General features: G+C 40.9%; 1 protein-coding gene across 17 annotated transcripts in view; it reads left to right on the top strand.

Moving 5' to 3' along the window:
- The window catches only part of ZNF236 (zinc finger protein 236), a 251,431-nt gene that overhangs the window by 128,131 nt on the left and 102,238 nt on the right, over positions 1-21,062 (top strand). For 16 of the 17 annotated variants that reach the window (XM_065585139.1, XM_065585143.1, XM_065585142.1 and 13 more), the window contains exons 24-27: positions 1,476-1,621; positions 4,631-4,874; positions 6,853-7,032; positions 12,066-12,221. In XM_065585139.1, coding sequence (XP_065441211.1) covers positions 1,476-1,621; positions 4,631-4,874; positions 6,853-7,032; positions 12,066-12,221 — 726 coding nt within the window. The remainder of the gene's footprint in view (positions 1-1,475; positions 1,622-4,630; positions 4,875-6,852; positions 7,033-12,065; positions 12,222-21,062) is intronic. The other variant, XM_065585137.1, reaches the window with a different exon arrangement.

Genomic DNA, 21,062 nt, shown 5'->3' with positions numbered 1-21,062 from the left:
ATATGAAGAAAGCATTTAAAATACAGAACTATAAAATGCACAGATCCCTCCCTACAGTTAATTGTTCAAAGCAAAAATTAACAAAAATATTACAGTGAGCAATGCAGAAGAAATTAACATAAGTATAGGATAACATTTTCATAAGCAACTTAGACACTTAGGAGACTAAGTCTTCGTGAAAATAAATGATATTAGCGTCCTAAGCATTTTTGAAAATGAGACTTAGGAATCTAAGGCACTTTTGAAAATGTTGCCAATTAAACCTTCTTTATAGGCAAGGATTTATCACAAATTTACTTCCATTTTCTTAAATGCTTACATATCCATCGAGTTGTAACCACCATCGTTCTAGCCTGTCTGGTTGGATCTTAGCCTGTTACATAGAACTCGGTGAAACTGACTGGTTTCAGTTCACACAATATTGGTAAACATTAATTGGCAGGTTCAATTTGTGGGAGTTTTACATCCTTTTGAGTTTTGCTTGAGTGGAAAGAGGGGCCTTCAGAATATTCATATACCTCAGAATGGGGTAATGAACCTTTTAAGCCTGTCGTTCTCAAACTTTTGTACTGGTGACCCCTTTCACATAGCAAGCCTCTGAGTGCGACCCCCCCATTCTAAATTAAAAACACTTTTTTATATATTTAACACCATTATAAATGCTGGATGCAAAGCAGGGTTTGGGGTGGAGGCTGACAGCTCACGACCCACCATGAAATAACCTCACGACCCCCTGGTGCTGCAGGTTGCCCAGTACTCCACAGGTATTTCCTGTAGATGTAGTGGGAGCAAATTTATCTTTCTGGCAGCACAATGATTGAAAATAGGGAAAGCAGGACAGATGGCAGTCCATCTGGCTGTTAAAATGGTTCTTATGTGACTTGTGAAAGGACATTTTTTATGTATTGTATAGTTTTTAAAGGATATATCCAGTATTGAATGGAATAGCCTTCTAAATTATAACAGTTTAACACAGGTCAGATTTGAAGTCTTTACATGTATTTAAATTCTACCCACACAAGCATTTATTGGGACATAGGTGGAACTTTGAACTACAGTGTTGCTGTACTCTGGGTAAACTTCATATGTGCATGCATATTCAAACTTAATGGTACAATTATTTGCGAATGTGTGTTTTACATTCAGAGAGGGTGTACGTTCAAAAAGTGAAAATATTGAAATATTTGAACCTTTGTGTCTAGAAATCCAAAGTCATTCTGAAACTATTCTACTTTATGAAAGAAGCTGGTCACTGCTTAAATACTTTGATTTTTTCCCTCTAAATGCATTATGCACATTTGTTTTAAATTTAAAAAATGGAGCACTGACTACTAGAATCTAATTTATTTTTCTTGGTTCACAGAATTGCAAATGCTTAGATATTTCAGAATGATTTCATTTAAAAAAAAAACTGGATAAAAAGGAGACCAATAATGATAAAGAAAAAATTATAATATGACTATTTTCTTTGGTAGCTGGAGGTGACTTAACTGTGTCCTTGACAGATGGTAGCTTGGCCACCCTTGAAGGCATACAGTTACAGCTTGCTACTAATCTGGTTGGACAGAACGTTCAAATTTCTGGAATAGATGCTGCCAGTATTAACAACATCACATTACAGGTAGGTTAATGTTAATTTCTATTAATAAGAGTGGATGGAGTGTTGTGTGTAGACTACCTGTGCCCTGGCAGAGCCCTATTGACTTCACTGCACTGTACAGGGTGTAATGAATCCATGTTGTACAGTATTAAAAATATTTTGTTTGTATATATGAGTGTGTGTTGAAAATAAAACTTAGGGTTTCTGGTTTTCAGTGGCCTTTTTTTCTGAACATTTTATACAAATTATAACTTGCTTTTTATCCGTTAAAAACATTGGTTTTTCCAAAGCATTTTAGTTCAAATTTTCCTTCTGTTTACAGTCTTTCACGGAATGCTCTCCCTCTTAATGCAGGAAAACTGCATTATATCAGCACCCTCCATCTCTAGATTTGTTATTTAATTTTTTGACAAAGTTGTGAACATAATCCAGCAGAAATGTTTGCTTAAAAAAAGGAAGAGAAAATTCTTGTGTTCAGCCACTTTTCAGTGCTTACTCTGAACGCACTGTGGGGAAAAATGGACTTGGTGTAGTTTTATTGGTTTTAAACATACAACAAGAACTCCCATATGTAAATGTGAATTACATATACTTAAATACAGTGTGTATATAAATAAACTAGGGCTGTCGATTAATTGCAGGTAACTCACGTGATTAACCCCCCAAAAAATCGCACAGTTAAACAATAGAATATCAATTGAAATGTATTAAATATTTTGGATGTTTTTCTACATTTTCAAATATATTGATTTCAATTACAACACAGAATATAAAGTGTACAGAGCTCACTTTATATGATTATTTTTATTTCCACTCTAAAAATAAGAAACAAAATAAATAGTATTTTTCAGTTCGCCTCAGACAAGTACTGTAGAGCAATCTCTTTATCGTGAAAGTGTAACTTACAAATGTAGCTTTTTTTTGGTTACATAACTGCACTCAAAAACAAAACAATGTAAAACTTCAGAGCCTACAAGTCCACTCAATCCTACTTCTTGTTCAACCGATCGCTAAGACAAACAAGTTTGTTTATATTTACGGGAGATACTGCTGCCTGCTTCTTATTTACATTGTCACCTGAAAGTGAGAACGGACATTCGCATGGCACTTTTGTAGCCAGCATTGCAAGGTATTTACATGCCAGATATGCTAAACATTTGTATGCCTCTTCATGTTCGGCCACTATTCCAGAGGACATGCTTCCATACTGATGATGTTTGTTAAAAAATAATGCATTAAATTAAATTTATGACTGAACTCCTTGGGTGAGAATTGTATGTCTACTCTTCTGTTGTAGTATCAGAGGGGTAGCCGTGTTAGTCTGAATCTGTAAAAAGCAACAGAGGGTCCTGTGGCACCTTTGAGACTAACAGAAGTACTGGGAGCATAAGCTTTCGTGGGTAAGAACCTCACTTCTTCAGATGCAAGTCTTCTGTTGTACTCGCATTCTACCATATATTTCATGTTATAGCAGTCTCAGATGACACACCACATGTTCGTTTTAAGAACACTTTCAAAGAAGGTACATCAATGTGAGATTTCTAAAAATATCTAGAGAACTCGACCCAAGGTTTAAGAATCTGAAGTGCCGTCCAAAATCTGAGAGGGACGAGGTGTGGAGCATGCTTTCAGAAGTCTTAAGAGCAACACTCAGATGCGGAATCTTCTTGTGGTGGCATCTGGCTCAGATGATGAAAATGAACATTCTCGGTCCGCACTGCTTTGGATCGTTATCGAGCGGAACCCATGGTCAGCATGGATGCATGTCCTCTGGAATGGTGGTTGAACCATGAAGTGACATATGAATCCTTAGTGCATCTGGCACATAAATATCTTGTGACACCAGCTACAACAGTGCCATGTGAACCCCTGTTCTCACTTTCAAGTGAAATTGTAAACAAGAAGCGGGCAGCATTATCTCCTGCAAATTGTAACCAAACTTGTTTGTCTGAGCGAATGGTTGAAGTAGGACTGAGTGGGCTCGTAGGCTCTAAAGTTTTACATTGTTTGTTTTATTTTTGAAAGCAGTTTTTTTTTGTACGTAATTCTACATTTGTAGGTTCAACTTTCGTGATAAAGAGATTGCACTACAGTACTTGTCTTAGGTGAATTGAAAAATACTATCTCTTTTTACAGTACAAATATTTATAATAAATATAAAGTGAGCATGGTACACACTTTGTAGTCTGTGTTGTAATTGAAAGCAATATATTGAAAATGTAGAAAACATTCAAAAGTATTTAAATAAATGATATTCTATTATTGTTTAACAGCGCAATTAATCACAATTAATCTTTTTAATCACACGATTAATTGCGATTAATCTTTAATCGCTTGACAGCCCTAAAATAAATAAATTATATATATATAAAAAGTAAATTTTGAAAGTTATCTAAGATACCAATTTATAAAGCTTGAGGGTGGATGTACGTAATTTAATAAAACACAAAAGTAAGTATATAACTCTAGCAAGGGTGGGAAAATAAGTTATTCTCACTGTCAGTCCACCCTTTTCCTCTACTCTCTTTCACCTTCTCTGTCAAAGGACTGAGGAAAGTGACCTGAAGGCAATACAAAGGAAATACTGAGTTCTAACAAGAAGAACATCCTGCAACTAGTCTCCTCATGTTTTAATCTAATGATTGTTACAGTTGCTCAAATTTGCTGATCTCAATTGCTGTGGCAGACCTGGAGAAAGAAGCACTCTCTTAGCCAGGGCCCAAACCATTTATGACTTCAGTAGTTCATAGGCAACTCTTTGAATTGCATTAAAAACAAATAGGAAGCCAAGGTAATTGCTGAGGAACTGGTGTTAAATTTTTTTAATCCTATTTCATTGCTTAACAAGTCGTCAGCTGCATTCTGCACCAGATTTCATAAGCAACCTGTAAGTATGGCAAGGTCCAGATCAAAAGGAAAGGTTCATGTCTAAAAAGGCAGAGGGAATTAAAGGCATTTTAAGGCTGTCACCTGGAATTCAGGTTTTATATTAACTTTTACTTATCCATATCTGACTCTCTTGGTTTTCAGATTGATCCCAGTATTTTACAGCAGACACTACAGCAGAGTAACTTACTTGCCCAGCATCTAACTGGGGATCCCAGTATGGCTCCACAGAACAACTCCCTCCAGACAACAGATAGCACGGTGCCAGCTAATGTTGTTATCCAGCCCATATCAGGCTTATCTTTACAGCCAACAGTTACATCTTCAGCTAATATGACAATAGGACCACTGTCTGAGCAAGACTCTGTGTTAACAACTAACAGTAATGGTAAGAAGTATTAATAGCCCCTTTTCTCTTGCCTTTTATGTTTTTTTGGCCATAATTCTTAAATCATTTATGGATGGAAATCTTCGTATTGGTTAACTTGCTCTTAGCCCTCTGGACTTCATTAAATAGATAAATTTATATTGATATTAAATGCGTTGCTGTTTTAAGTTTGATGATAAAATATACAACTCCATAAAGAGAGTTCTGTTTGTACAACATAAACATCTGGGGCCTGATTTTTAAAAATTTACTCGTATTTTCCAGGCACACTTTGACCTCTAATTTTGTGATTGTATTTGCAAATTAGTTACCTAAATGTTAATAATAGTTTCATCAACAATACTTTTGAGAAAACATAGAGGCTGCGTAGCTAAGCACATAACCGAGGAAATCCCAGAATTAGGGTTACAGGTAGAGCTGGCTGAAAAATGGAATTTCTGTCCCATAGAAAATGAGATTTCAAAATTTGTTTCCATTCTGAATTGGGGTGAAAAGTTGAAATCTCAGAATTTTTCATGAAATGAAATATGCTGAAACATTTCATTTTGATGTTATCAAAACATTTAGTTTCAATAAGGTAAAAACTTTCAAACTTTGTTTTGATTTGTTGTATTTTAATGTATAATATAATATAAAAGTTTAAACAAAATGTTTTGACCTGATCAAAACTAGCCATTTGAACTTTATTTCATCAAAGTTTTCATGAAATTCATATCTTCCCACAAAACATTTCAATTTTATTTTTGATGGAAATCTTTTCTATTGGAAAATTTTCAACCAGCTTTAGTGACAACGTAACTGATTGACTGTGTGTTTTGAAGTCTACACGATCACATACTTTTTTTCGTGTAATACACATTTTTTTCTATAACTTTAGAACTGCATGTTTAGCCTCAGTAATTAAACTGAGAAGAACTGATTTAAAAATTGTATTAAAGCTAATGTTAAAATTATATAATACACAGGTTGAGAAAAGATTGTACATCTGGGTATAGTGCTTGGATTATCCACAAATACAAAGTTTGTTTAAAAACTCATAAGATCCATATAGTATATAATCTGCAATAACCCAAATTTAGATAAATGTAATGATATTAGATATTAGAATCCGAATATTTGGGTACATCGCTCATGAAAAGTTATACAGATAGTTGGTTGTAGAACGCAAATAAATGAATGAGTGTAGATTGTCCCTCAGTAACTGTATTATCCTGTACGAACTAAAAGCATAGAATGAAAACAGCCAAAGTAACCTTTTAGCTATGTGCAATGTAACCTCATTTGATTTGGAATGTTGGTTAGTATTAGTTGTTAAATACTGTTTATACATAAAGTGTAGTTCTTCTTGAAGGTTCGTGACAAATTTTGGAAAAATAAGTCTGATTTTCCCCAGTATATTCAAAGTCATGTCTTAGTGAGGGTGGTTTCCCTGTCAAACTACAACTTTGTAGCTCCAGTTGCTTTGATACAGCTGTTGAGGTTAGTGTGGGTGGTTTTTCACTTTTTTTTTTCATTCTCAAAAAACGCCCAGCTGTTTTGTTCTATTTTTGAAAATTCAAGCAATCTCTTAGCAACAAACAGCCTAGAAAACATTGGTGAAAGCTTTTGAAATTGGAAAAATTGAAAATGGGGTTTAGAATAGAGGTACTGAAACTATAGCTGTCATTAGCTGTCTAGCTACAATAAAATAAGCTTAGCATTATATCTTGCAAAGTTGTATTTTTATATAATTATACATGTGTACTATAACTTGCAGCACAAAGACTGGTTACCAAAAAGATCTAAAAGTTTAGGAAAGTAAAGATTGGTTATCAACAATGTTTTATTCAAAACACAACTTTAAACAGCTTAGTATTGTTGTAAAGACAAGGATTTCATTGGTTGTTTAAAAAAATATTTGTAAAGATCTGTATTAATTATACAAACAAAAGTACTGTCATGTATTTTATTTTTTTCCCCCTCCCAACTAATATTTTAGGTGCACAGGATCTCTCTCAAGTGATGACCTCACAGGGTATGGTGTCCACTTCAAATGGTCAGCATGAGATAACATTGACCATAAATAACTCAAGTTTGAGTCAAGTTCTAGCTCATGCTGCTGGTTCCACCACTACAAACTCATCAGAAAGCCCGCAAGAAATTACCCTCACCATATCTGGTTAGTATTTTTATCACTGGTCAATCATTCTTAGTTCCCATCCAAAATGCTAGTTATACAATAACATTTGCTGGATAATTTTATTAGAGGGTGAAATCATTTGTTTCCACTTCCTGCAAGTTTAGCCTAAAGCTATATCTACACTATTTAGCTATGTTTGTCAGGAATGTGAAGAATGTGATCCCCGACTGACATATCTATGCTGGAGAAAGTCCCTAGCATAGTCACAGCTCTACTGGCCAAAGCTGTGCCTTCACTGATGAATCTTGTTTTGTTTGTGTGGGCTGGTTTTACTATACTTATACCTAGTACAGCTTTGCTGGTATAGCTGTGTGTATGCTAGAAGTGCTTTGCTGGGATAATATACTGTACACCATTACTCATAAAGCATCCTAGTGCAGACATGGCTTTAGTTTTAAAGTATTTTAGATTCTCCAAGGCTAAAAATATCTTCCCCAGATTTATTTTTTTTAAATGTTGAATAGCATTGCTTTGACGATGGTCATATTAGACTCTGTCCCCTCCTTTATTATATTACTATAGATATTTTTCTTTTTCAGTCTCTGGGTATGTCTGCAATTCAAGCTGAAGGAAAAAAAAAAATCTTCTACTGGCCTGGAAATATATATCTCAAACCAACAAGCCTTGCTGCCTAGATAAGATTTCTTCCTCTGGGACAATGTTCTTAAGTTTGCGGACAAGTTACCAGAGGAGGCCAGTATTGGAAGAGGGTAGCCTGGTGGCTAGAACCTCGCTACAGGCTGCTTTGGATGGTCCAGACTCTGCAGCCCAGAGTCAGAGCATCTGTAATAACAATGTATTGGAGTTCATGCTTCAATCATTGGGTCTTCCACAGGAGGTCCAAGAGACTATTCAGAATCTCCTTTTTGAGGCACCAGCCATCGTCTTCACAGTCTCAAGGACTCCATGGTTATGTTTGAAAGCTCTGGGGATTTATACTCCACTCCCTAAAAAGAAGCAATTCCACCCTCAGTCATTCCAGTGCTACGCATCCTTTATGGTTAGGCAGCCTGTCTAGGAGGAAAGGGAAAAGTCCTCAGAGCAGATGCCACCATCCTCACTTTTTTGTCTTCAGTAAGCTCTTCTAGACAGCCTAGAAATTCCAAGCAATCTGTTTGACTGCCTTGTCGAGGACAGCTTTCAAGTTTGCCTTACACCAGTTCCTATCCCTGTTTTTTCCAACAGGTTATCCTATGCTTGTACCCATATTACCTAAACACTGTGGAGTTAGGCTACATCCTCCAGTTTTTTTCTATACCTCCCTTCCGTCCGTTCCCCCAGTCCCTCTTCAGGGACTACTCTCATGAGGAGGTCCAGTCTCTCCTCCTCTTGGGAGGTCCAGTCTCTCCTGTTGGGAGCTATAGAAGAGGTCCCTTCTCTCCACAGAAGGAAAGAGTTTTATTCATGCTGCATTCTAATTCCAGAGTCAAAAGGAGGTTGTAGACCCGTATTAGAACTGCCAAGAGCTGAACAAAATATATAAAGAAAACAAAATTTTGCATGGTGACCCTAGCATCCATTATTCCCTTCCTGGGGACTAGTACACTGCCCTTCAGTTGAGACACACATTTCCATGTGGCTATCCATCAAAGCCACAGGAGATTTGTAAGATTTATGGTAAATGACTCCCATTATCAGGCCACAGTCCTGCCTTTTGACCTATCTGTGGCCCTGAAAGTATTTACAAAATACATGGGGATGGTGGTTGCGTTCCTAAGGAAAACAGGAGTACAAGTATTTCCATATCTGGATGACTGATCGGTGAGAGGTCTCTCCAAGAGCCAGGTAGAATTCCGTGTGTCCAAGATCCAGTCCATCTTTAGAGTTGTGGGATTGCTTATCAATGAAGACAAGTCAGTCTTTCCCCTGTTCAGAAATTGTTTATAGGTGTAGTCTTGGATTCTACTGTAGCCAGAGCTTTCCTCCCGCAAACCAGATTCCAGATGATGTCAGTCATTGTATTGGACCTGAAGGTCCATCTAGTCACAACTGTAAGGAACTGCCTCAGACTACTGTGTCACATGGCCTCGTGTACATATTTGGTTCAGCATGCCGGTGGGTGATCTCAATGAACTCTCCAGCTCATCATTAGATATGCTGGTTCGAATGCCCATAGGAATTGTAGCCACTACGAATTGGTGGATGGATCCAACAAATGTATATATTGGAGTTCTTTTCATGTCTGCATAACCACATTGACTCTGGTTACAGACACTTCTCTTGGTTGGGAGCCCACCTGAGGAATCTACAGACTCAAGGTCTTTGATCTCACTAAGATTTAGCTGTCCACAAAAACATGAGAGAGTTGAGTCATTCATCTTGCCTGTCAGGCTTTTCTCCCCCACATCAAGGAAAAGACTCTTCTTGTCCTTATGGACAACACAGCAGAACATTGTATGTGAACTGACAGGAACGGGCTAGATCAGATCATCAAGAGATGATACAGCATTGGAGTTTTGTATCACCAACACGATTCACCTCAGTGTCCCACCTTGGTGTTCTCTCTGTCCAGATATAGCAAGACTGATTTTTCAAACCTGAGGTGTTCCTCGCATACTCCTGTTTGCAACTCATAACAGGAAGTGACATCTTTTTGTTCTAGAGCAGATCACATTCAAGGGTCTCTGATAGAAGCTTTTCTATTACTCTGGAAAGACAAGCTAATGTATGCTTACCCTCTGGTTTTGCTCCCTCCCAGAGAGTTGCTTAGAATCAAGCAGGATCATGCTTGTGAGATCCTCATAGCACTGGTGTGGCCTTGCCAGCATTGGTTCTCCAGTCTGTTGAGCCTCTCAACTAGAGCTCCTTTTACACTTCCTCCAGAACCAGACCAAATCCCACAGGACTATGGTCACTCGCTTCATCCCAACCCAGATGCTCTTCATCTTGTGGCCTGGATGCTTCATGATTAACATCTCAGGAGTTCTGTTCAAAGGATGTACAAAACATCCTCCTGCATAGCAGAAAGCCTTCTGCTATGTACAATTACCTGTTTAAGTTCTCCTTTAATTCCTTGTAGTCACAGCAGAAAGGAGGTTCACCAGACTGGGCTTCTGTATAGCTTGTTCTGGACTATTTTATTTCACCTGAAACAGCATTAGATCTATCAGGGTTCACCTAGCAGTGGTCTCCACTTTCCACCCGTCACTTGGTTTTCTCCAATCCAATGTCATTCAAATTCTTAAAGGGACTGGACTGGTTATATCCCCAAGCAGACGATCCTGTCCCTCTTGGGACTGAAATCTGGTATTAACAAAGTGGATGGGTCCACATTTTGAACCGCTGCTTACCTGCTTGTTACTTCTGTTAGTGAAAGTAGCTTTTTTGATGGCGGTTAACTCCGTGAGAAGGGTGCTAGAGTTACAAGACTCGGTAGCTGGCCCACCTTATACAGTCTTTTACAAGGGCAATCTATACTTAGCCCACATCTGAAAATTCTGACTAAATTAGTGTCTCACTTCCAATTAATCAAGCAATATACTAACCAAATTTCTTTCCTAAACCCTATTCTCATAAGAGTAAGGAGAGACTACATACTCCATGAGGGCATTAGCTTTTTACTTGGACAGGACTAGACCATTTAGGTCGTCATCACAAGTGTTTGTGGCATTCGAAGACAGGATGAAAGTTCTTCAGAGAATCTCGTCATGAATTTCCTCCTCTATAAGAATGTGCTACAACATTACCAGTGTAACAGATCTGGTGCCTGTACAAGACATTTGTAGAGCTGCAACTTGGTCATTAGTGTGTTCCTTTGCACCTCATTATGCCGTATCAACATTCCAGAGATGATGCCAAACTTGGATGAATAGTCCTTCCATTACTGTTCAGGTAGACTCAGATCCCACTTCTGAACTGCTTGTGTGTCACCTGAAGTGGAATGGACATGTGCAGTCACTGGAAGAAAAAATGGTTACTAACCTGTTCTATAACTGTTGTTTTTTGAGAATCATGCACATGTCCATTCCACGACGCCCACCCCCTTCCCCTCTATATTGGAGTCTGTCCAGTAAAAAGGAACTAAGCATTCTTGGGGACAGCTCCATCCTTTATACCGTGCACAGCAGTATGAGTCAACAGAGGGCACATGCACCACCCTGATGGGTGTCACTAAGCGAAAAATCTACAGCTGTGGTGCACTGGGCACACACACCTGTAGTGGAATGACCATGAGCACCATATCTTGAAGAACAACAGTTACAGAACAGGTTAGTTCCCATTTTATCAAAGGACAGATTTTCAACAATTAAGCTCTGGGTCCAGGTACTGGGTCTCATGGCTTCATTAGTACATTTTCATGGGCCTAACTAAATGAGACTTCATGTTTGCTCATGAGTATCTAAATATTAGTGAGTTCAGTAGTTAAGTGTACAAAAATTTGTCTGCCTGGTACACCTCTACCTTGATATAATGTGACCCAATATAACACGAATTCGGATATAACGCGGTAAAGCAGTGCTCCGGGCAGGCGGGGCTGCGCACTCCGGTGGATCAAAGCAAGTTCAGTATAACACAGTTTCACCTATAACGCGGTAAGATTTTTTGGCTCCTGAGGACAGCGTTATATCGAGGTAGAGGTGTATCTGAAAATCTTTACATGTGCAAACCAATTCTTTATGTTCGCAGGCACTAATGAACTGTCTCTTCATTTTCTGATGATTCCCCTTTCTGTAAATCAGTTTCATAATATAGATTTCTTTCAACTACATTTTAATAAATTGAGGAAACTTGCACGTTTAGCTGGAATTGTCTTGTATTTTTGATATATAATAATACACTTGATACTGCTCCTTTTAAAAATATTCCTACAGTAGTGGAGTATACTTTATGAAATTGGGGATTTTTTTCTAATCTTCCTTATTAATATTGCGCCAAGTACAAAATTAATCCTTTTGATTGGATGTACTATTTGTCCTAGTACTGTTTAATGAGAACTTGTTTGTACTAAGTATATTAGCAGAAAAATTGCTGTTCTGGAGTTTCCAGATGTCATAGAAGTAATTTCTCTTTAGGTCAAGATCTTATTCAGCATAATTCTTCTGGAAGTAATGAGTTGAATGGGAGTTTACGACTGACAACACCAACAATTAGCAATCAATCAACAGGTGCTACGTTAACTATAAGCAATGATCAACTTCTTTCTCAGGGTACATCACTGAATGCTTCAGGTAAGCACTGATTGATTTCATAAGAGAAATAATAATTTTCTGTGTGGAAAAATAGTTGCTGGGCCAGTTCAGTAAATCTAAAATGTTAAATTCATTTAGTTCTCTGATTACAAAGCCCAAGCTTTTGTCTGTTCTCTCTACTGACTCCCTCATGTTCATCCCCACAGGACAGGGAGCAAGGGAGAACAAGGGAGTGCATCTAAAACTGGTGCACTGAGATAGTTAATTAATGCACAGAGATTTCCTATTAAATTGGAGGCGTTAGGGAACCTGTCATGTGGCCAAGGAACAGTGATAAAGGAGTCATGATTCAAATTTCCCATAGGACTTGTTATCACATTGTTTTGTAAATATGAAGCAGTTTATACTTCATACTCCTATACAAAAAGTGAAATTTACTGACTGTTTCTGGTGTGGTAGGTCCCTGTTGCTTTCCTTTCCCCTCTCCCTTAGTGGATGCAGGTCCTTTGTAATTATAAGCAGGCAGTTCTTCTTTGAGAGCATCCTTCTGGGTGCTCCACTTGAAATACACATGCACCTTCCATTGGAGATTGTTGACAGCAGTGCTGTTTGTCTTGTGCATGCGCCCTACCCATCCTCGTGTCACAAACTGAGGGCCTATAGGGTTGCGACAGATGAACTGTCCTCAGTTCCTTCTCAGCTGCCGTGGCCAGAGGCAGAGAGTTCAGTAGTACTCTCTTGTGCAGATGCCTGCCTCTTAGTTGCTTTTTTAGTTTTATTTTTATAGTTAATCATTTTATTTCTTTTGGGATCTTTTCTACTAGCCGAGGCTTTGGCCTCTTGCTGCCTCCACTTCCCTTTGCACAGGGGTGTCCATTTTCAAGAAGCCTTTTATGTTTTGGGGCATGCTTACATCCCCAGGCTTTAAAATGTTACCTCACTTGCTTGGAGTCCTTCCCAGTTAATGACGGCCACTCCCACTGTATCCGCTGCCTTGGGAATACACATGAGCCCTTAAAATGCAAAATCTGCACTAGTTTTAAGAGCCACTGTAGGGAGATTAAACTTCACCTCTTCATGATGGAGTGCTCCCTTCATCTGGCTTCAGGTCCGGGCCCAGAGGGCCCCCCCCACCGCCCCAACATACAGTGGCCTCCAAGCGACCATATTGCCCCATCAGCCTCCGGTAGACCTACAAGTGAGGTGGGAAAGATTTTTCTGAAAAGGGGTACTAAAACTCCTTGGAAAGAGCTCTAAGAGTTCTAAGAGATCTGCGGTACTGGGGACCCCGTGCCCCTTAAAGGCTTCCAAAGAGGTTCAAGAGATCTCAGTACCAAGGGTTCTAAGCTGCAGTCCTTGAGCTCATTTAAATCACATGGTACCCAACGATTGGTACTGAAGCCTCCGGTACCATCGAAGCATGACTGAAGTACTAGAGACTGTAGGGACTCCTCACTGAAGAAGTTGGTATTGCTTGCAACATTTGCTGTGTCTTTGGTGCCCAGCGAATATCAACGCTGCTAGCACTGCCCTTAGTACCTCAGGCCTCTTTGTCCACAGCCCACCAGGTTCCTGTGCAACCTCACCCAGTACCACAGGAGTTCAGATTTTCCAGGTATTTTTGTCTCCAATGAACCTATATTTCCTTTATTAAGCTCAGTTAAACTCCTGGTATGGCATCCTCTGCTATCTCTAGTACCTCACCTGTCACCTGTACTGTATGATTCCCCTGTGTCTAGACAGACAGATCATCACTCCTCCTTCATCTGCTCCTCCATTAAACTTTTCTGATGACAGCTCTCAGATGTTCAAATTTCTGTTCGGGTTCTTCTGATTATCTGTCTAGACCACACTCTCTGGAACATGCTACATTAAGGAATACTTCAAGGCTTGTGCAGCTTCAACCTCCTCAGCACCGTCCTTGGTATGATGATCCTGGATGCCTGTCTCATTCCCTTATGTGCCTTCATTTCCAATGGCCATATTGGGACCATTGGGCTGCATATTGCCAACAATTCTCCAAGGCATCCAGCGCTCAAAGGGAATGTAAGGGACTTAATTCCCCGATTCCCTCCATTCTCCAATAGCAATCCCCACCTCACGAGGAAACATTAGAAAAACAGGAGAGTTGATGAGGAGGCTACTCTGACAAATATTTCCTGATCTTCCCTGGATGAAGCTATTATGCTACTGCCACCTCACTTCTCTCCTTCCCCCCGCCCCCGACCTTCTAATAGCTCAGAGGGCAGACAAAAAGTATTAAGTTCCAGCTAGCGGTTCAGAATTTCTATTTTCCCACCCATCCCCAAACTCATTGGTTATGGATGCAGTGAATGAACAACACAGGCAGAACCATTTGAAGACTGTTTTGTGATGAGGCTAATGTTCCATGAGCGCATAGATATTTTGGTCAGAAGAGCTATTCAGTTGCCATCCTGCCACCCTGTAGTTCGGAGCTTAGAGATCAGTTTCAGGCAATTGTTGCGGAAGAGCATCTATCCAGAACAGCTTTACATTCCTCTCTCGATGCTGCTGGCAAGTGCTGTTAAATCCATCTCCACAGCTCTAATCATGCGTCAAGTCTCATGGTTGCAGTCCTCTGGAATTCCACGTGAAGTCCAAAACAATGTAGAGGACCTCTCCTTTGATCGTCTGAAATTATTTTGCAAGTTCTCTGATAAGTCTCTGTATTCTCTGAAAGACTCAGGGCAACCTTTCATTTGCTGGGCATAAATACACTTGCAAACAAGAGGAGATTTAGTCAGCCTCAGACAGTGTAGAGAACCTGATCAGCTCAGTTTCACACCTTTCACAGCGCCTCAGAAGCACCTAAAAAGAAACCCTGAACGCAGAGGGGGAAATTCTCAACTGCTGCACCTGGATTGACGCAGCAGCCACCATCAACAAAGTGTTTGTTTTGACTGCTTGGTCAACAGTCACAAACACCTCCGCGATCCAGATTTGCTGCTGTATTATTCTGCCCTTTCCTTCCTCCCAACTTCTGGGGATTGTCTCCCCCATTTCTGAACCTCATCACGGTACAGAGATTCATGATGGTAACACTAGCTGCTATCATTCCATCCCTAGATTCTGGAGACTGTTTGTGACTCTTGACCTTCAGGACATGTACTTTCATGTCACAATACAGCCCTCTCACAAGAGAGCCTTACACTTCGTCAGTATCGACCACTGTCAGTATCGAGTCGTCCTTTGCAGCCCATCTGCTCTGCACCCAGCGTGTTTACAAAAGTTATGATGTTAGTTGCCTCACAGCTTTGCCAATGGGGAGTAATTTGTTTCCCCTATTTCAATAGCTGGCTTCTCAAGGAGTGTTCCTATGTTGAAGTACAAACTGCTGTAAAGAAAGCCATGTCTCTCTTCCACATGCTTCACCTTCACCTCAGTACTGCAAAATGGACCCCTCTGACTTCTGTGGAGAATGGAGTTCATAGGGGCCACTCTTGATGCCATGACATCCAGAGCCTGCCTGGATAGAGAGGACAGGTTTCTCTATCTTACATACTTAATAGCTCAAGTCCAAATGAGCCCCCACACCATTGCCAGATTGTGCCTGCAGCTCTTCGGGCATGTGGCAGTGTGTACTTTGTCATGTTACATGCCTGCTTACATATACCCTGCTTCAAAGCCTGGCTCAGGACAGTTTATACCGTCCCAGCAGAGAGAGTTGGAACAAGTTGCTCTTTATTCCCACCATGTGCTAGTCTCTTTTGAATGGTGGAAGAATCCGGACAAGGTATACTCAGGGATTCCCTTCAGTTATCTGCCTCCCACTGTCGCAATAGTTTTGGATGCATCCACCTGAGAATGGGAGACTCACCTATGGGACCATGTTATCCCATGCAGATAGTCCGCCCAGGAGTTTACATATCAACTTTCTGGAGCTCAGGGCAGCACAATCTGCTCTACCAGCATGATAGAAGGTCATTCTGTTTGTCTAATCACAAACAGGGTCAGTGTGTATGACATAAATCAACAAGGGGTTGAGATCCCCTTCTCTGTGCTCTGAGGCACTCAGGTAATAGAACTGGTGTATAGTCCACCATACCTGTATCTCAACAAGTTATTTTTACAGCTGCCAAAACACTATTGCCGATGATCTCAGCCAACACTTCACCTCAGATCACAAGTAGGAAGTTGAGAGATCTATACTAAAGCAGATTTTCCTTACCTGGCATCTTCCAAACAATAGACCTTTTTTCCAGTACTGCCAACCGCATATGTGCAAAATTCTGTCCGAGAAGAGGTCTCAGTCACCATTCTCTAAGGATACCTTTTTTCCTTTCCTGGTCAAAAAGTCTTCTATATACCTTTCCTTCCAATGCTGCTAATCTTCAGCGTTCTAAACAAATAGGACAAAGCCATCGTAAGTTTGATTGCACCAACCTGGCCAAGATAGGTATGGTTTCCTTCCCTTCTTTATCTCTCTTCCCAGCCAGCCATCACTTAGGATTTGGGGAACATTTGTCACCCCAACTTGGACGCTCTCTGGCTCAAGACTTGGTACCTAGATGGCTTTCGGGATTAGAACTCTCCTGTTCCAGAGAGGATCAAGAAGTCTTTTTTAACAGCAGAAAATAATCTACAGTAACTCCTCGCTTAACGTTGTAGTCATGTTCCTGAAAAATGCGACCTTAAGCGAAACGATGTTAAGTGAATCCATAAGAATTAATGTAAATCGGGGGCGGGGGGGTTAAGTTCCAGGGAATTTTTTTCACCAGACAAAAGACTAATATATACACAAACAGAGCATAAGTTTTAAACAAACAATTTAATACTGTACACAGCAATGATGTTTGTGAAGCTTGGTGGAGGTGGTGGAATCAGAGGGTGGGATATTTCTCAGGGAATGCCTTACTGCTAAATGATGAACTACCACTCGGCTGAGCCCCAGCTGTTGTTAATGTAGCCTCACTCTGCAAGGCAGCACAAATGGAGGGAAGGGAGACAGCATGGCAGACAGAGACATGCACCCTGTGTGTGTGTGTGTGTGTGAGAGAGAGAGAGATGCGCATTGCCCCTTTAAGTATGTTGACCCCACTCTAAGTACATTGCCTTTTTAAGTAGATCAGCAAGTTGAGACAGCGGCTGCTGCCAGCAAGCTCCCTCCATCCTGAGCCCTGTCCTGTCCCAGATGTCCCTGCTCTATAGAGATGGGGTGAGCGGGGGGGGAGAGGGACACCGTGACATTAGCCCCCCTCTTACCTCCCCCCTGCACAGCAAGCGGGAAGCTCCCGGGAGCAGCTCCAAGGCAGGGCAGGAGCAGCACATGGCAGTGGCGGAGCTGAACTGCTGGAAATGGATAGCCTGCTGGGCAGCTGCCGCACAGGGAACTTAGGGTAGCGGGGAGCTGATAGAGGGGCAGCCGTCCACCCTACTTCCAATCCTCCAGCTAACTGCAATGGGTTGCTCTTTCTGTAAGCAGTGGACAAAGTAAGCAGCTGCCAAACGATGTTATAAGGGAGCATTGTGCAACTTTAAACGAGCATGTTCTCTAATTGATCAGCAGCGTAACAACGAAACAATGTTAACCGGGACGACTTTAAGTGAGTAGTTACTGTACCATGAATTACCTTCAGAAATGGAAGCTATTTTACCACTGGTGCACTTACCATCACCTCTCTCTGTTGATTCTCCATCTTGGAGATTTTGGGATACCTATTCAATCTGAAGAAAGAAGGTCTCTCGTTAAGCTCCATTCAAGTCTGCCTAGCAGTCATCACAGAATTTAATTCTCCTCTGGAAGGTTTTTCAGTATTTGCTCGTCCTTCAGGTTCCAGAATCATCAAAGTGTTATCAACCCTCTTCCTAAGTGTGAACATGGGGTTTGAACTTAGTTCTTAATTTTTTAATGAAATCTCCCTTAGTGCCATTAGCTTGTTGTACGCTTCTAAATCTTTCCATGAAAATGTTTTTTGACAAATACCGCTTGTAACCGTGCCCCAGTGGGTCACAACTGAGAATACCAAATTCAGGACAAACTGTTGAGAAATAGGGCAAACACACCCCAAAATTGGTGGTTATTATTCCACAAGATATACTAGACCAGTAACAGAAGTAAACTGATGTTTCACCACACTGGCTAACAAGAAGTCAGAAAAGCAGTCTCCTTAGGTGTTCCAGTCCTTGTATCACCACCAAAAAGACTAGACTTAATGATGAGTGGTTATTTAAAACCAATTTCATCAATCAAAGGGTTCTTCTGATCCCAAAGGCCCAGCCACATTGACCTAGGTCAATATATAACTTACTCAATAATCATGCTGTTGCCAGTCCTTTAGTATCTAATATCTAAAGGTTTATTTATAAAAGAAAGAAAGAAAGAAAGAAAGGTGAGAGTTAAAAGTGGTTAAAGGATACATACAGTAATTACAAGGTTCTTGGATCAGGCTTGTAGCAGTGATGGAATAAAGTGCTGTCTTAAGTCAAGTCTCTGGTTGCTTCCAAATCATTGGAAGGTCCTCAGTCCTTTCGTTAGAATGCTCCTGTGAGTATAAATCCATAGTCCAGAGGTTAGACTAGGAAAAAGACAAAATGGAGATGTCTCCAGGGCCTTTTATAGCTTCTGCCATGTGGAGGGAAACCCATTGTTTCAAACAAAGCCCTCAGTCCAGTTTGTGGAAAAATACAGGTAACAAGATGGAGTTTGGAGTCACATGGCCATGCCTGCTTTGCTTAGTCATAGCAGAGGCCATTACTCCTACTCTAGTTAGAATGTTCACAGGAAAGTCTATTAAGTAAATAGGCATCTTCCATGGTTCATTGTGAGTTAAGTGTTCTTTGATGGGCCATTCAACTTGGATAGTTCCTTCACAATGTGCTGACTAAATAACTTTTGGTGCTACCACAGGAGCAAACATTTGAAATACAAGTACATAGTTAATATTCATAACTTCAGATACAAAAATGATGCATACATACAAATAGGATAATCATATTCAGCAAATCATAAGTTTTCCATAGACATCTTACATAATTACTGCAGTGGTTCAGGTCCATACTGCTCTCCGGTCAGTGGTGCACATCCTCAACAGGAGTTCTTCCATCGACCTAAGGGGGCAGTCTGGGGAGCTGAGAGCCTGGGCTCTCAGTTTTGCTCACTGCTTGCCACCAGGAGCCTGGCTGCCCCACAGGCTTCTGGCTCCCCGCTCACCACCAGCTGTCCTCTCCCACACACTCTTGGTTCCCTGCTCCCTGCTGGGAGCCTGGTGGCCCTGCCTGGGCTCTCGCCTCCCTGCCAGAAGCAGGGAAGCTGCCCAGGCTCTTGCCTCCCCACTCCCCAATGGGAGCGGGGCAGCCCCCCAGGCTCCCAGCAGGGAGCCTAGGCGTAGCTGGGTTCCCATCTGGGAGCCAGAGCAGCACCCGGGCTCCTGGTGTGGAATTGGGGAGCCCAGTCTCTGGGGGCAGCTTGGCTCTGTGTGGGGAGCCTGGGCAGCAGCCCAGCTGGGACATGGAGACATGAAATCGACAAGAATAACATCCAACAGTCGTGGAAGTGGAGTTATGATGTTGGTGTAGTAGGGCACTTACATCAGTGGGAGCAAGGCTGTAGTTTGTACACTTACATAGTTAGGTCGACATAAACCGGTTTGTCGACCTCACTGTAGTGTAGACCAGGGCTGAGACTATGCATATCTTATACAGACAGAGCCTAAATGAACAGTAGTGTCCTCCCAGTTACTTTCTAAATAGGTTTCCATCTTCATCCTCTCCTGATGTGCAGCTGCTAATGGGCAGTGTCCGACTAGGGTAATAGCCCACTTTACTAAATTTCTATCTATGTCCGTTGCCATACTGAAAGATGTTCCTGTTGTAGAAATCTACAAAGCTGCTACATGGGCATACTTTCTCAACACATTAGGCCTTGGTACATGCTTCTAGAACAGATGCTACATTCTGCAGTCTACAAACAGAACCAGGCTGGGTTCTAAAGTGCCCATCTCCTTCAGAGGGTACTGCTCGAGAGTCACCTCAAGTAGAGCATGCATGGGGATACTAGTCGAAGAAAAAGGAGAAGTTACCTTGTACAGTAACTGGAGTTCTTCAAGATGTCTCCCTATGGGTGCTCGACTACCCGCCCTCCTTTACCCTCAGCTGCAGAGTCTCTTCTGTGGTAGAAAAGAACTTGAGGATAGTTCGTCAATCACAGTCCTAAGTATGTATCCTCAGTACAGGGCACGAAGATGGCTAAGGTGCATACATGCACTGAAGGAGCCACTGCTGCTGAAAATCTCCAATCAAATGTGCAAGGGGCATGTGCACACCTCCAGTGGAGCCCCCCATTGTGGGGGGGCTTATTATACAAGGTAAGTAACATCTCCTTTTGCATTAGTGTCTGAACTGGCTCTGAATAGTTGTAAATGAATTCATTAGATTTAGATGGTGGGCAGTGCAGCTTTTAGATTATTCCAATATTTTCTGAACTCTCTGTCATGGAGTGTTCATTGGTGTTACATCAGGATAAAGGTCTATACCATACAGGGCTGAACTTTCTCAATAAATCGAAGGTCTAAAACTTCATGAACAAAGTAATCTTTCTCTTAACAATAGTAGGTATTAAAACATAATTCTGTGCACTGCAGACTAATAAGTAGTACGTGCCTCATACTGTTCAGGCAGGTGGCAGCCAATAGAATGTTTTCAGCCTTGAGGATGACTTTCTCATATCCTCAGTTATTTCAGATTCAGAATAAACTGGTTCATGACTAGGCAGCTTGTTTATATAGATGCTGTTGGAACTACCTGGTGGCTATTTCAAGCCACTAAATTTCTATTATTTTCATATACTGTAATGTGTTCTAATGTAGGTTTATATTTTTGGGGCCCTGTTCTGCAAACAGATGCATTAACTAATCTGTTTAC

This window comes from Chrysemys picta, chromosome 2 (assembly GCF_011386835.1).
Source record: "Chrysemys picta bellii isolate R12L10 chromosome 2, ASM1138683v2, whole genome shotgun sequence".
NCBI lineage: Eukaryota > Metazoa > Chordata > Testudines > Emydidae > Chrysemys > Chrysemys picta.
Note: the sequence above shows the minus strand (reverse complement) of the source record. Positions and strands in the feature narration are given on the sequence as shown.